This window comes from Aspergillus oryzae, chromosome 8 (genome assembly GCF_000184455.2).
Source record: "Aspergillus oryzae RIB40 DNA, chromosome 8".
NCBI lineage: Eukaryota > Fungi > Ascomycota > Eurotiomycetes > Eurotiales > Aspergillaceae > Aspergillus > Aspergillus oryzae.
Window position 1 is genome coordinate 617,699 of NC_036442.1, and position 14,193 is coordinate 631,891.

Consider the following 14,193-nt stretch of genomic DNA (forward strand, 5'->3'; position numbering starts at 1 on the left):
GTGGGCTTAATGGGCAATTTGGGGCCCCTGTGCATAGAGAGACGCTGGTCGAAGCTTCAAATTTTATATCCATCCGACGATCATAACATGAAAAGATCTCTTGCATTCCGCTGTAAGATAAATCCCTTGCTTACTGGGAGATTGCTTACTACGCACTTATTTCTTCGGCTGAATATCTCACCACCGCACAAGGTACGTTCAAGTATTATTCTATTGCGGGACAACGAAGCGCTTACCAGCATCTTCTTGGTCGAATTTTCCGACAACTAGAGCCGTATCACGCCCTGCATTTGGTCTTAACTACATAAACACAAAGCTAGAGGCGCTTCCTCAGCAACAAAGTTCATCCGACGTCCTGCCACCCGAGCGAATTAAGTGGGCTCAGTCCCCAGTGTTTGGGCCCGCCTCGAAGCTAAGATTTTAGCTCCGTCATAGCGTGGAGGCTTGATTCAGTCGTTCCTACAGACCTCTCCCTCTTCAGCTCTTCTATCCTCTTCGTCCCACTCTTCTGCATCGCTCACGGCTATACGTCAATTTCTGGGATCTCATAACATGGTTTTTTACGATCCACCGTACGGGTTTCCTCTTCGCAGAAATGGCAGCTGCCTTACCAGTGAAACGAGCTGCGGCAAAACATGGGGTGACTTCTATGCGTGCTGCCCTGGCGATTCAGTTTGCCCAGGGGCTACACAATCAATCCAGAACAATGTTTGCTGTCCGACGGAATCCGACTGTACAGCACCGCTGAAAGCGACTCCCCACTGCGCCAATGAGACCGGGATCATGTACAATCACACTGGATATTTCTGCTGCTTGCCTGGGCAAACAGGATTCTGGACGGATGATCCCGACAATGCTGTGGGCTGTTCCGACGAGGCACCCACCGCGCGCGGGAACACAATCTTAGTTACCAAGACTCAGAGTCGGTGATGACCTTCCATTATGTGGTGTAAATCGAGCTTCCATTCTGACCAGGAATATTTCTATTTTCAGGTTTCGAGTCAACTTCTTCAACGGCTTCCGCAACCACTGCAACCACTAGCGGATCTACATCAACAAGCTCGATACCCGCCGCAACAACTACTTCAGCCTCCGACTCATCGAGCAGCTCTCACTCGAGTAAACATGCTGGAGCCATTGCAGGAGGTGTCGTGGGTGGTGTTGCAGGAGTCGCATTAATCGTTGCTCTTCTTTGGTACTTCTTCATGCGTGACCGAAAACAATCTCAGCCGCCCGCTGGGGAAGGGGCCATGCCAGTGACCAGCAGTCCTCAACCGGCTCTCAAGCCCCCGACTGAACTGGAAGCTCCGAAAAGACAATATGAGCTAGAAAGCCGGATGGATCAACCCGTTCACGAATTACCAACGAACCGCTACTAAGCTGCCCTTGTTCTTGCATTCAACGCATTGACGGTATGATCGCAGGTTGGGCCACTCGCAGAACGACTGAGTATTCTATGGAGAAATCTCAACTCGTCCATAAAGTAACTTCATCCACGACGTCTCAGGTGGTGGATGGATCCGACAACTGCCTTCCCGAACACTTCAGTCACCTTTCCGCTGCAAGTGGACTGTTACATGTTTCATTTTCATTTTTTTTTTCCCTCGCCCATTCTCAAGGACGATCCTTTGCCAAAGCCAGCTAGCCCGATGTAGGTTGGGGGCCAGGGTCGATCATTGGCGCCTCCAGCAGTTTTCTCCACCGTGGGACCCAGCCATCACGACAATCCCAATCTCCCGTGGATGCAACCCTCACCTCCACCTGGTCCTGACACGCGACTGTCTTCCAATCAAGGGTGAACTCAAGCCTCTGCCGGAAATTTCGGCATTTTGACAATCTTGTCTTTACACTACGGAGTATTTTGAAAGGGATTTAAACGACGTCCATATACCCCGCCTCTCGACTCTGCAGGCTCCAATACAATGCGACGTTCACTCAGGCACGAATTGCAAACGCTCACGGACAGTCCGACAAATAACCTTGAGGTCGTGTGTTCTCTATACTTGATTAGGAAGTCAACTGTAGGCACTGGCCTTGCCGGTTGAGGCTTAGTAAATATCGCACAGCCCACAACGATTTCGAGATAAGAATTTCTGATGGCTTGGCTGAGAAGTAAGCTATTAGAAATGCTGGACGAAGCTTCCCAATTGACTCAGTCTTGTGCAATCTTCTTCATTTGAGGTTCCTTTTCTGGCATCGTTGCAAGGACATTACAATGTTAGCAGCGGGTTTTATATACTCACGGTATAATAGTTTCTGCCAGCTGATTTTCACCGCCTGTAATATCGCTGCATATCGCGACAACTGAATATTTAACAATTTTTATATCAACTAACCTACCAATCAAATATTGCTACACTGGCCTACTTGAGAAGATAACCTTAACACTGGGTCTCTACCATTAACCAATCCAACACAGCATCAGAAGACCCAAGAGCGAACATCGAACATTTCTAGTATTGTCCTTGAAACTATTTTCCTCAAGTATTTCGCCAGAACAGAGTAACAGTGTCCGCTTGCCATCTCTATAAGTTATAACATGACTCACTCGAATGACCAAGTTCCTCGACCTTATAACACAGACGTCACTGTATGAAACCCATACCCAGGTATGAATTCCTACGAGCGAGTCAAGCAACTTTAGTCTATATGCGAGAGATAGATATCTCTCCTTGCCCACTAGACCAGGATGAATATTCAAAGTCTGCATCTAAAATTGTTCCGATGGTATGGTCGAACCAAACCCCCTTTACTTCAACATTCCTCTGACCATCTAGCTTTGATACCAGTAGCTAAATGTCAAGATGAAATTGTGTGGGGCGAACAATCTTTGAATTGTATACACTATCAAAGCGAATGGAGGGTCAAATTGAACAATCGGGTTGTGGTGAAGGATACGGAACAAGACCTGACTAGCCCACCTAGTGATCATTGGACTCGAATAGTAGAGACTTCTGGGAATCTTCTACGCCGGAAAATAGCCCGCAGCAGGCGGGTAGGGCTAGACGACACCGAGCTCGTGCTATCTGTAGACGATCGTTTTCAACGAGATCTTACAAGGGTTTTGAGAGCACTGGTATCGGTTGGACGGTGGTGGAGAAGCAGCTACTGGCTTGGACCCATTTATACCGTCTCCGCAAGAAGCTACGACTTCAGATTTCTCTTAATTACATAGAGGATACATGGTCCTTACCTACTTCAACTGACAAGAGAGGTAAATCATCGGTCACTAAGCGGATGCTCGCTGAGCAGACTTCCGGTCAACATTCAGTCTGGCGGGACGTGTATCGTGTCACGCGATGTCCCGGACCTCCATGCCGCCATGAAGAGCAAAACTGCTGGTAAGACCCAGATGGCAGCTGGTGTCACAGGCTAAAGACGCACCATCCCAAGGCCCTCGTGAAATACGTAGACCAAGGTGGGCTCCTTGAGATCCATAATGGTGTTCCCAACAGCCTTCGCGAGTAGCTTTATGCTAAGGAAAAAAACAGCAAACTGAAAAGAAGAAAGTTTCAAAGACTTCTACCATCGGTTCTATCTATCCTCCAATCAACATCAACAATTATCTCCCAAGTAGACAAATGGTCATGGAAAGTTTAGAGAGATGGCGAGAAAAGGGCAGAAATGGTTGGTATCTTAGTTATCGTCAAATATTAGCATCTGACGCTCTAAATCCTCCACGTTCGCCACGCCAGATGTCCATTTATTGCATGTGTGCTTTGCTTCCCCCTTACCAGCGGAGTTATTCAGCCAACTCAAGTATGATTGCCAGAAAGCTGCAAATAGAGATGTTGCTATCGATCGAGACTGGGGTCTGATGTATGAAAAGTTGAAGGCCGTCACCAAAGGCCAATAAAGAATGCTTCTGGGAATACTTATAGGGACCGTGTTTTGACTCTTTCAAATGCACCCCAAAGCCCCTCCCCGGCGAGGAGCCCATGAAATGCAAAAAAGTTAGACATTGAACATCGGTGTGTAGAAGATTTTGTTGGCAGCGACCTTAGCGCCCAGAGACAAGGAGGGCGAACTGTAATTGAACCGTCGCCCTAAGAACAGAAACCACTCACGGCTAGGAATCGCTATAACTAGCCCGATGACGAAACTTCGTAGTGAGCGATGGTAATCGTAATCCTCGTCTTCTATCATTTGCGCTGAAAAGTCACCAAGACAATATATCAGCGGCGTGAGGCATAATTGGGTAATCCATGGTCGTCGAGTTTGAAAATCTGAGAACCAATAAAATAGTCTTGTAACTGGTCTCTGAAGTTTTCTGATCATGGACGTAGGAGCTGGACCATGTTTTGTTTGCAAATTGGTAGCTCGGGTGTGATGATAGCCCACTGGAATGCGACCCGGTGGCCGGAGATGCAACCGAGTGAGCAAAGCTTCGTGTCGGAGACGAGGATGGGAGTAGGCGAGAAGGTGTCGAAGAATTGGCATATCGTTGGATTGAACGAATTTGAGGACAGGTGCGTAGTATCAAGGAAAGGTATTTGCGGCGAGCTTGCAAAAAACAAATCAGTCCGAGGGATTACTTTATAGATAGCAAATTATCCGGTTCTTCAAGACTCCGAGACCAAAGCCGGTACTCTAAATGTCCGAAAGTAGCCATGCCTGACGTGGCCAATCACAGAATGGATTATTAGAGAATGGTGATCGAATATTCAGATGGCATTTTCTAAACCTGTCAGTAAAGCAAATATAACTATGAACTTTACCAGTTATACGAACCTTATCCTATTGCATCCAATGGCGATTTAGGGCTGCCAAGGCGTATGATGACTAATTTTCCCGCTCCGCCCCTTCTCCCAGCACTTCCGCCCCATCTTCAGGTTTCTCGATCCCGAGCTTGACCCTTTTCGCGGAAGCCGTGCGGTCTCATGAACACGACAAGCCGAAAGTGGCGGATATGATCTCAAAGACGTCGGCCTTCTTCTTGCATGACGCCCCCACGACAAATGCGCCCTCGTCGGCAGGCACGAGCCCAAGCTCGTGCCGCTTGCTCCACGTGCAAACATTGTCGTCTCAAGAAGGTAAGTCATCCCACAAGTCACGTGGATGATGCCTGAAATAAACATGGATGGAAAAGAAAGACTTTGGCTCTCGGGTTTCCGCCTCCTACGCTTCTGAAGGACTAGCTAACTTCTGATGAAAGATCAAATGTGACGGTCAGCTTCCAAAATGCGGCCTATGTATCCTGAAGAATCAGCACTGCGAATATCCCAAGGATGGGAGGAGAACAGCTACCAGGGCCAAGAGCGTGGATGTCTACTTGCTTCAAAAGCAAATTCAGAAATCGAAGGATCAAGCCCACAAGGCAAGCGGTGCAGGAGATGTCATCGACGGGAATTCTAGCAGTACTAATTTGCCCTCAGAACTGCTTCAGACAGGACATCCGAATTCTGGGCTAGAGCCAGATCATGAATTAAAATCTGGAATCGTGTCACTTGAGCAGATATCAGGAACTCCACGACACGGAAAGCGGCCAGGGTTTATACCGTCCACTAACTCCCGTTTATCACTTAATCACCGGTCAGCCAGTCAAGATAATGACGCCGCACCTTGAAATCCTCGAATAGACTCTGATATCTCTGGCATACAGGCCTATGGTGTCACAAATCTTCGTCATCGCTACCTCGAACACTCGTCAGACACAACACAGCCAAGAGATGTTGAAAATGATTCGCGGGCCGCCGCTCGAGACCAGCTCATCTCTTTCTCGGCAATTAGTAGACAGAAAGAACACATGCTTTATTACACGTCGAGCATGGCCGCAAACATCGACTTTGATGGCGTTCCTATGGATACAGCGATGCATCTATTGGACCTCCATTGGAACCGACTTCACCTGATGTATCTTCTTACTTATCGCCCAGCCTTTATGGATAGTCTTCTTAACAATGGGCCTTACGTTAACAAACTTCTCATGAATGCTATATACATACAGAGCAGCCTTTATAGCGACCGGAACCCATTGCTACCAGATAGCGGCGACCCGCGAGCCTCAGGAATGGCATTCTACGGCCGATTCAGATCTTTGCTTGTCCACTATATCAACAAACCCGATCTGCCTACCGTGGTTGCGCTTTTTCTCTGTGGTGCCTGCCTGGTATAGTATGGCAAACAGAGTGCTGGCTGGGTGTTTTGTGGTATGGCCTACCGAATGATATTCGATCTCGGCTACCATCTGGAAGATCGGAAGCCTTCTCACAGCGGAGACGATATGATACTCTCTCCCTGGAGCGAGAGATCAGAAGAAGAGTATACTAGGGTGCCTATGCCACCGACAAATCTCAATCCCTTTATTTCGGTCAAAATCCGGCTTTGTACCTGTCCCAGGCCAATGTACCTCGGGAGTTTCTTGACTCTTTCGAGGAGCTGGAAGAATGGAAACCTTATATCAACCCCAATGTTGAGCTATGCAATGCCAAGGCCCCGATGTACCGCGGTAGACCTTCATTCGCTCTCAGCACGTTTCAATGTTTGCTCCAACTTTCAGTCATAACAGAATCAGTCATAGGAGCGTTTTATTTGACAGGGCATGGGGTCAAATCGTTGCATAGTCTCTTAGAGACCAGACAACAAATCATGATGAAATTAGACGAGTGGAGATCGGGCCTTCCTTCGCATCTATCGTTGATCCAAGAGTGGACGACCCCCCACCACCGCACCAGATGACACTTTAGTATGTGTTGTCATGGAATTATGGCATCTATTCGTATCTTGCTGACAAGATTCTTATGACCGCATACTGGACCTTGGTAATCTTGACTCAACAACCATTTACAACACAGAATCGCTTCGGCATAAACTTGCACTCAAAGGTCAAGCATGAAGCAATGGACAAATGTATCGAAGCTGCGTTTAACATCCGTGCACTTGCCGAAGCATACCAAAGGGCATTCACACTTCGACGTGCCCAATTTGGCATCCCATATGCTATGCATAGTGCCGTGCTTATTTTACTTCAATCTGATAGTCAAGGCCGCGATGATTATACTGAGGCGTGTCGTTTCTTCTGGTCTGCTCTGTTGAAGTATCAGAAAGGATGTGGATCCGGGCTGAAAAAGCCATTGGCGTTACTGAAAAGCCTCATGCTTCGTGTTGCGAAACTAGCACCCTGCATCACAGTTAATACCTCCGATGCAGTTTCCTGGTCGTCTCTTCATGGTCAGTTGGCTTCGCTGAGCTAATATAAACCATACTAACTCTCGCCTAGCTGCCAACATCGGTACTGACCTCGTGCCGGGAACCATCACACTCGGGGAAGACGGCGTGGAGGATGTATGTCAATTTAATGTCCATGATGGGGCCAAACATACGTTTCTCGATGATGATACTATATTTGGTTTCTTCACCGACGGAGCAGCTCTTTCCTAGAGCGGCATTGTCCCTTAAATATACATTTCGATGGGGACTCAAGGGATCGGGTTGACTCTATGAGATAGTTTGGCCAGTAGTTGCAAAAAAACAAGAAACTTATAGTTTCTTGGCCGATCGAATGAGCACTAGTTATTGCATCGTTCAATCGGATTCAGGTCCGGGGAATATGGAAGCAAATGGACCAATTTCACACCTGACTCCAAGCACATATGCTCTATGCGGTTGAAATGATGAAAAGATGCGTTATCCATGACTAACACAGATTTTGGCTCAGGCCATCTGCCACAGTGCCGAAGAAGCTGCTCAACATAATTCTCAAAGACAGAAGCATCAGTCGAGCCTTGAAAAACTCGAGCTAGAATAATGCCATCTTGGGCATAAGCAGGCAGTATCGGGTACCATTTATCACGATGGCAACTTGGGTGGGTGCGATCCCTATCGGGGACCATCCCGTTCTTCTTGACTACGAACGATCGATTGACTTTTTCCGACCATGGAACGAAAACGGATGATCATCGAAGTGGGTACTTCGGAAAAACTGTCGATACGTGCTAGTGTGACTTAGTCATTAGAATTTGAGAATCAATACAACAGTAAAAGTGGTCACACCAATTTCGGACGTACTCTACAATGGTTCCGAGCATGTTGCATCTGCCAAGGCCTGGGGAGGGATCACTATCTTTCTGCTTTTCGATGTCATAATCCATTATTATGCGTACAGGAGTACGCTAGCTTTCGAGATCTGTGGTCTTGAACAAAGACGAATTCCTCTAAGATGTTTACAAACTGTTATCTTTCAAAGTATTGGTGTTACTACTCAATGTAGTTGAACCTGTTAGGTACTCACAGGAAACTTACAAACTTTTCACACGAAACGCAAGTGCAATTGAATTGAGTTCAGCTTCGCAAGCATCTTTGTGCATGAATCTAAGAATTTATTCTTCGATCTACTGCATAGGTCATATGTGGCATGGGTCGGAATCTTCCGTGAGCGGGAACCCCATCGGGCCGTGGGTAGCACCCGCTCTTGGCGTACAGCCCACTACCGGAAGAGTGCTCCGGATCGCCCGGGTGTATGCCGGTGTCCACTATCTCAAACATGTCATTAGGTCGAGACTGTTTTTACATTGCTACCAATAGTAATATCTCATGCTATCACTAGCTATGTTCGATTTGGAACAGACTGAGTAGTTTAAATCCTCATCCAGTGGTTGATCCCTAGTACTCAATCAAACCTTATAAGAGCACTATCCTAGAGATGAGTATATAAATGAATATCACAGAACTCGTAAAGCGAGATACAGAATCTGGTATACCTAAAACTTCGCATTCTGCAAACGGTAGATGTATCGCACATATGGTTGACGTCATTACATCGGCTTTTTCATGCTGCCACCGACGTTTTCGGCCAATCTATATATTAACTTTATGTCAGCCAGTGAATAGACGGTTCTAACAACCCGGCGGAAAACTTATTACAGCACGATGATCTGGACAAGTGAAACTCACCACTCTCTCAAGATCGGTATCGTCGGAAACTTTAACTGCAAGATTGCTGTTGTTGACTGGTTAGACTTGTTGGGTTACATTGAGAGATAACCTTAAATGGATACATTACCCGCATACATCATGGAGTTACTGGAGTACTACCGCTAGAATAAACTATGCCTTACAATCACAATCACTCTCGGAACACTTGAACCATATCCTATCTAACAAGAATGAGGGTGTTGCCAAAAACGTACATTATCTATCATGAACGTCACAATGTCGAAATGTACATACGAAACAACCCAGGCAGAACAAGTGTCTAGAATCACATAAACAAAGATAAATAGAGCGCCATTATCCCTCAAAATTGCACCATTCTTCAGACACATCGCGTCAACCTGAACAACAACAAATCAGATCCTTTCGTTACCTTTCCTGGAGTCGAATCAACTCCCCAAAATTAAGTTCTCCACCATCCTTGTCGCAACCACCGCTCTCCTGACCGGTGCCAACGCCGTACCGCGTCTTGTGGAGGTCCATAGTACCGATGTTTGCTGGAGGGTCTGCTTCCCAGAGAAGCCACATTGTCCCGAGGGATGGGTAAGCATATCGGCATCTTAACACTTTCTGGAATAGCGCTAACTCTCGGGCTACAGCATGACAAGAAATTCGGGGTGAGTAGTATCCATGACCAAGACTGGTCTTCGGTACGTTAGTTAACCTGATGTATAAGGAATGCTACTCTTGCTGCAAGAGTTATGAAGATGATGAAGCCGTGGCTAGTAAGCTTGGCATGTTTTGGTAGGCGTAAATCGGTGTGCTGTTCTGGTCTTCCTCGTCCAGTGAGGTTTATGATATGACCTTGGTGGTGATGGCATTGTTGCTTTGTTAATACTGGGAGGAATCCTATATGGATACTAATTATTAAACAATAATCAAATATGTATGCTCTTGGAAAGTCCCCGTCGGTTGATGACATTTGTTTGCAGTAAATAGAAAATTAGTGTTCCAACAAATATTCAGGTTAATCTGAAACGAGTTCACTAAGCAGGTAAACGACGCTTCAATATGTGTATGGCCAATGGGGTTGGTTTCCACCCCGAAAGATCAACTAAATCAGAGTAGGCTGTCTGCCGCGGGCTTCCATATCATTCTCACCGTCACCAACCTGCTGCTCTTCCTCATTAGGAAGAAGACCCTCCTCGGGAAGTTTAATATCCACCTCTTTAATCCAAGCAACTGGAAGCGAACTCAAAAACGCGAACCCAGCCAGTAGCCACCAGGGAAGAATCGTGTAGCCCAGTTTGACACCAAACGAAAATGTAGGTCCCATAACTCCCGGTCCAAGAGCCTGTCCAAAGGCGATAATGCTAGTAGCGATTCCATTCACCGTTGCTAGCATGCCGATAGCTCCCGCCACCTCACTGATTAAGATTGTGCAGCATGGGAAAACAAACGCAGCCCCTGCCATCTTGAGAACCAACAGTGCAACTACGGCGACACTGGAGAGAGGCTGTGGGAGGAGAGGTACAAATGGGACCACAAGGTACAAGATAGGGAAGACGGTACAAGCCAGTTTCAGACATTGGAGAATTCCGTGCTTTCTGGCCGCCCATGGGAAGATGACGAGCTGGACTACCATGCTGGATACACCGACGATTGAATAGAAGAGACCCATCTCATTTGGTTCTACATGGAACAGATAATTGTTAGTAAAATGGCAATAATGCCGAAGGTAGCTTACCTAGCCCGAGTCCACTGCTGAATTTGAATGGCAGGTGAACATCTGGATTGCCCTTTAGATGTTGTTTAGGGAGGTGCAAGAGTACCGGGAACAATGAATCGAAAGCCACGGTATGCATGCTCATCACACCTGATATCAGCACCAGGAGAATAGGCTGTGGCGAGATAACACTTTTCCAACGGCCCACGAGTTCAGCTGCTCTTTGCTCCAAAACCTCTTCTACATCTTCTATTGTGTCACCGAGTAGAGCTGTTGTCTCATCAACGACTTCCGGTCGGATGTCGGCCTTTCTCGTTCGCAATGCCCACACGCTACTCAGAATCTTTGCGATCATCAATCCATCGTCAGGAGAGTCTTTCCGCCCGGGTTGTGTTTCCTATACAGCTGTTAGAGCAACCTGGGCTTCCTTAACGAAAGGTGAATCGTACACGAAGGGAAGAAGATGCCATCGTAATAGCGAAAGCTACAACGCAGCTGGAAGCAACACTAGACAAGGCAAAGGGAAACATCTTAAAGAGTCCAATCCTGCCGAAGATGCCAGGATAATGCTCCGCTGGACGAGCCAAGAGTCCTCCTATAGCGGGGCCGAACCCGGACCCAATTGTCTCGACAGTCGGTAGGATGCTGAATGCATATGGCTGGAGCAGCTTCTCAGGGACCAACTCTGCGATCATGGTGCGCATAATACCGACGCTACCACTCACGAGACCGATCAAAGCGCGGAACAGCACCAGGAGGGCGAGGTGTTGTGAGAAGCCAAACAGGAAGACAAATACCAGCATGAGGTTCAGTTCAAGCAGGATAACCCGTTTCCGACCCATGGAATCGGAAGCCATACCCCATATCACGCCCATCAGGCCCGCACAGGTAGCGGTGATCGTAGTGGTGAAGCCAACCCACTTAGCAACATCGCTCTTTGGTACACCGGCATGTTCGAGCATGTCGGGCTGTGCGAGAAGTTATTAGTCAAATCTCTGTGAAGCGCAGAGGTCATACAAGGAGATCTAGGCTGAGCTAGCGTACCATATACGGGACGATGGAGGTGAGTACAACTGTTGATACAACGTCAGTTCCACTCCACGCGTCATTGGTCACATATTCGGAACTATTATCCGGGGCATTACATACCGGTCTCAGCAAAGTGACATATCGCTAAGGAAGCTGATCAGTAAACTGAATATAGTCGCTGTATTTCATCGACACTCACCCAATAGCGCCAGCTGCCGAAAAGGCAGCCCTGTCAGGGTTGAGACAACTCGTACTTTAGTCGAGCGAATCCACGCTTTGGCAGCATTCACAGGATATGCGTAACGTGACATCGCGACGGTCTATATCATAGAATCAATATAGGAATCTGACCGGCTCGTAGTCGAGCAAGATAATTGTTTTTCTGTACGCTGTCATGGGACTACGGTCTTTTATGCGTTTTGTTTACACCTGGGCTGAGCTGAAAACTCTTTTATCTAGACCTAAACGGGAAATAAAAAAAAGCAAGCTGAGGTGTTCGTCCCCACTGCCGATCTGTGCTTTCGGCCGCGCTGAGGAACTACTTTGGATCCGTCTAAGTCTTAGATCTGATACGTACCACTTCCACTGATCCCATTGCGTTTAGCTTGAACATCGACAACATCCCTCACACTCCCTTGGCCAATCATGCACTGTCCGTGGGACTCCGAGACTCTCAGTCTGAGAGCATGGAACACGCATACCGGAGGCATTGTACAGCAACATACCAAATCTGCCGGAAAGTGGAGACAACTATTGAAATTAGAGTTTCGATTCAGCTGGCAGGAACATGGTGAACTCCTTCGTAGAGAGAAACACAGGAGCCTTATCCCATCGGGTGCCTCATCACTTGGCTCAGGTTGAATTACGCGTAATTATAATCAGAACGGTAGATATGAATCTAACCAGGTGCACCACTTGGTATGCTGAGTATATTTATATACAATTCTAGACTACTTTTCAAGTTTCGTGTTAACAAGTTTGTATGTAGGTAACGTGCTAACCCCAACTCAAAGGTCATGACATTACGGAATTGTCAATAGAATGAGAACACAACTGCTTCCCAGGTATTCCTAGCCTGAAACTGGACTCGTCGGGAACCCTGAGAACATCATCACAACGAAAATAGCAATTACGACAATTTTCGCATACTCTGTAACCAGATGGTTCAAACATGAGCCGTCGAATGGCGCCGGACAGTTGTGGATATCATCGTTGCCTGGTGGCTCTGTGTCTGGCATAACACAAATGGCTTTCTTGTCCGTCTCAGCGAGCGTAGCTAGATAAGCCAATCCTCGTGCGCGCAGGAATTCAGTTACCGATTGGTGAATAACTTGGACGGTTTCATTTCCACCACCTTCAGGCACCTTCACAACCTCGATCAACCCGCCAGATAAAAGCATGGATGCGCTGTTTTATCTGGTCGTCGGTTTGAGCGAAGTCGCCTGTTCTTTGGCAGCGGATGGAATGCAACTTTTATACAGTGTCTGTTGCAGCCAAGGCATATCGCATCTCCGTCACTGAGAGTGGTCGCCCATCATGGCAGACCCATTGGAAAAGGAGAAGCGACTGGCTGCGATACTCTCGCTTGATGGTATTCTTCAGGATGCCCTGGTAAACATCGCTCAGTCCATGAGGGAAATATTGCAACTAGTGGCGAGCCTGATCCACCGATTCACCGTCAGCAGTCTTGCTTTCAATCAAGGCCACGATAAGATGCACCCATTGGAAGAACCCACCGCTCTGTGCAATGATATCCGATTGTAAATGAGTCCATGAATTTCTCCCTGGATTTCAGGGACCCCTAGGTGCTCCACATCTAGGCGGTCGTTGACGTAGGTGGTTATATCGCTTTTATTATGCTGGTCAATTAATATTTCTTCCCCCGGCCTAATGGTGGGGACGGGATAGTAGCGACATGAGATACATATTTTTGCCGACACCATCTTGGCAGCAACTGAGTCACCAACCCGGTGAAAGTACGCGGTAATCTCCGACGCAAATTGTGCACCTACTCCATCCAGTTCGTCGACGAAGATCGTAACTTGTCGTTGCTGTGCTAACAAAAGAATGGAATCTTGAAGCAATTGTTCCAACTCCGACCGTAGCCAATGCCATCCATGTCCGCTCCCTCCAAAGACATGGTACTTCTCACGGTATTCGTCCCTTACTAGTGGGCGTACGACCTCATCCTGCCGAAAGAGCTGATTTAATAACGAACGCGCATTCCGAGTGGGGAGCGCTGCGACTCCACCCCTCGACCGTTGAAGAAGGACTCGAGATTGATACCCTGTCGTCCTTTCTTGTATATCTTCTTATGTCTATTGTATAGGAATGCCATTAACGTCGACTTCCCTGCGCCAGGCTTACCCTTTATCCAAAGCAGACCGTGAGAGTTTCCCTCCCAGTTCTTCTACTCTTTTAGGTCAAATATCCATTCGCAGGTGATGGGATAGGGCTGTTGCAGGTTACATCGTCGATCAAACATCCCTGGGACCGCTAGTGAGCGAAAAATATCTATAAATATCGTTCAGCGATGGAGGCTTTTCGAATCCGAAGTAGAGCGCTTA

The 14,193-nt window shown here is 47.3% G+C and overlaps 4 protein-coding genes across 4 annotated transcripts; 1 reads left to right on the forward strand and 3 right to left on the reverse strand.

Annotated features, from left to right (window-relative positions):
* Positions 1–6,740: 6,740 nt before the first annotated feature.
* Positions 6,741–7,380, forward strand: AO090103000252 (fungal specific transcription factor domain-containing protein; the record flags this gene model as incomplete). The annotated part of the gene is made up of 2 exons (XM_001826785.3): positions 6,741–7,170; positions 7,220–7,380. The coding sequence occupies 2 exons, from the start codon at positions 6,741–6,743 to the stop codon at positions 7,378–7,380; spliced, it is 591 nt and encodes a 196-aa protein (XP_001826837.3).
* Positions 7,381–9,985: 2,605 nt separating this feature from the next.
* On the reverse strand, positions 9,986–10,516 carry AO090103000249 (uncharacterized protein; the record flags this gene model as incomplete). Its single annotated transcript, XM_023233370.1, has 1 exon — positions 9,986–10,516. The coding sequence occupies one exon, from the start codon at positions 10,514–10,516 to the stop codon at positions 9,986–9,988; it is 531 nt and encodes a 176-aa protein (XP_023093877.1).
* Positions 10,517–10,583: 67 nt separating this feature from the next.
* Positions 10,584–11,559, reverse strand: AO090103000248 (uncharacterized protein; the record flags this gene model as incomplete). Its single annotated transcript, XM_001826783.3, has 2 exons — positions 10,584–10,994; positions 11,047–11,559. 2 exons carry the CDS (start codon positions 11,557–11,559, stop codon positions 10,584–10,586), a joined length of 924 nt encoding a protein of 307 aa, XP_001826835.3.
* A 1,081-nt stretch (positions 11,560–12,640) lies between these two features.
* Positions 12,641–13,026, reverse strand: AO090103000247 (uncharacterized protein; the record flags this gene model as incomplete). Its single annotated transcript, XM_023233371.1, has 2 exons — positions 12,641–12,725; positions 12,776–13,026. The coding sequence occupies 2 exons, from the start codon at positions 13,024–13,026 to the stop codon at positions 12,641–12,643; spliced, it is 336 nt and encodes a 111-aa protein (XP_023093876.1).
* Between the last annotated feature and the right edge of the window lie 1,167 nt (positions 13,027–14,193).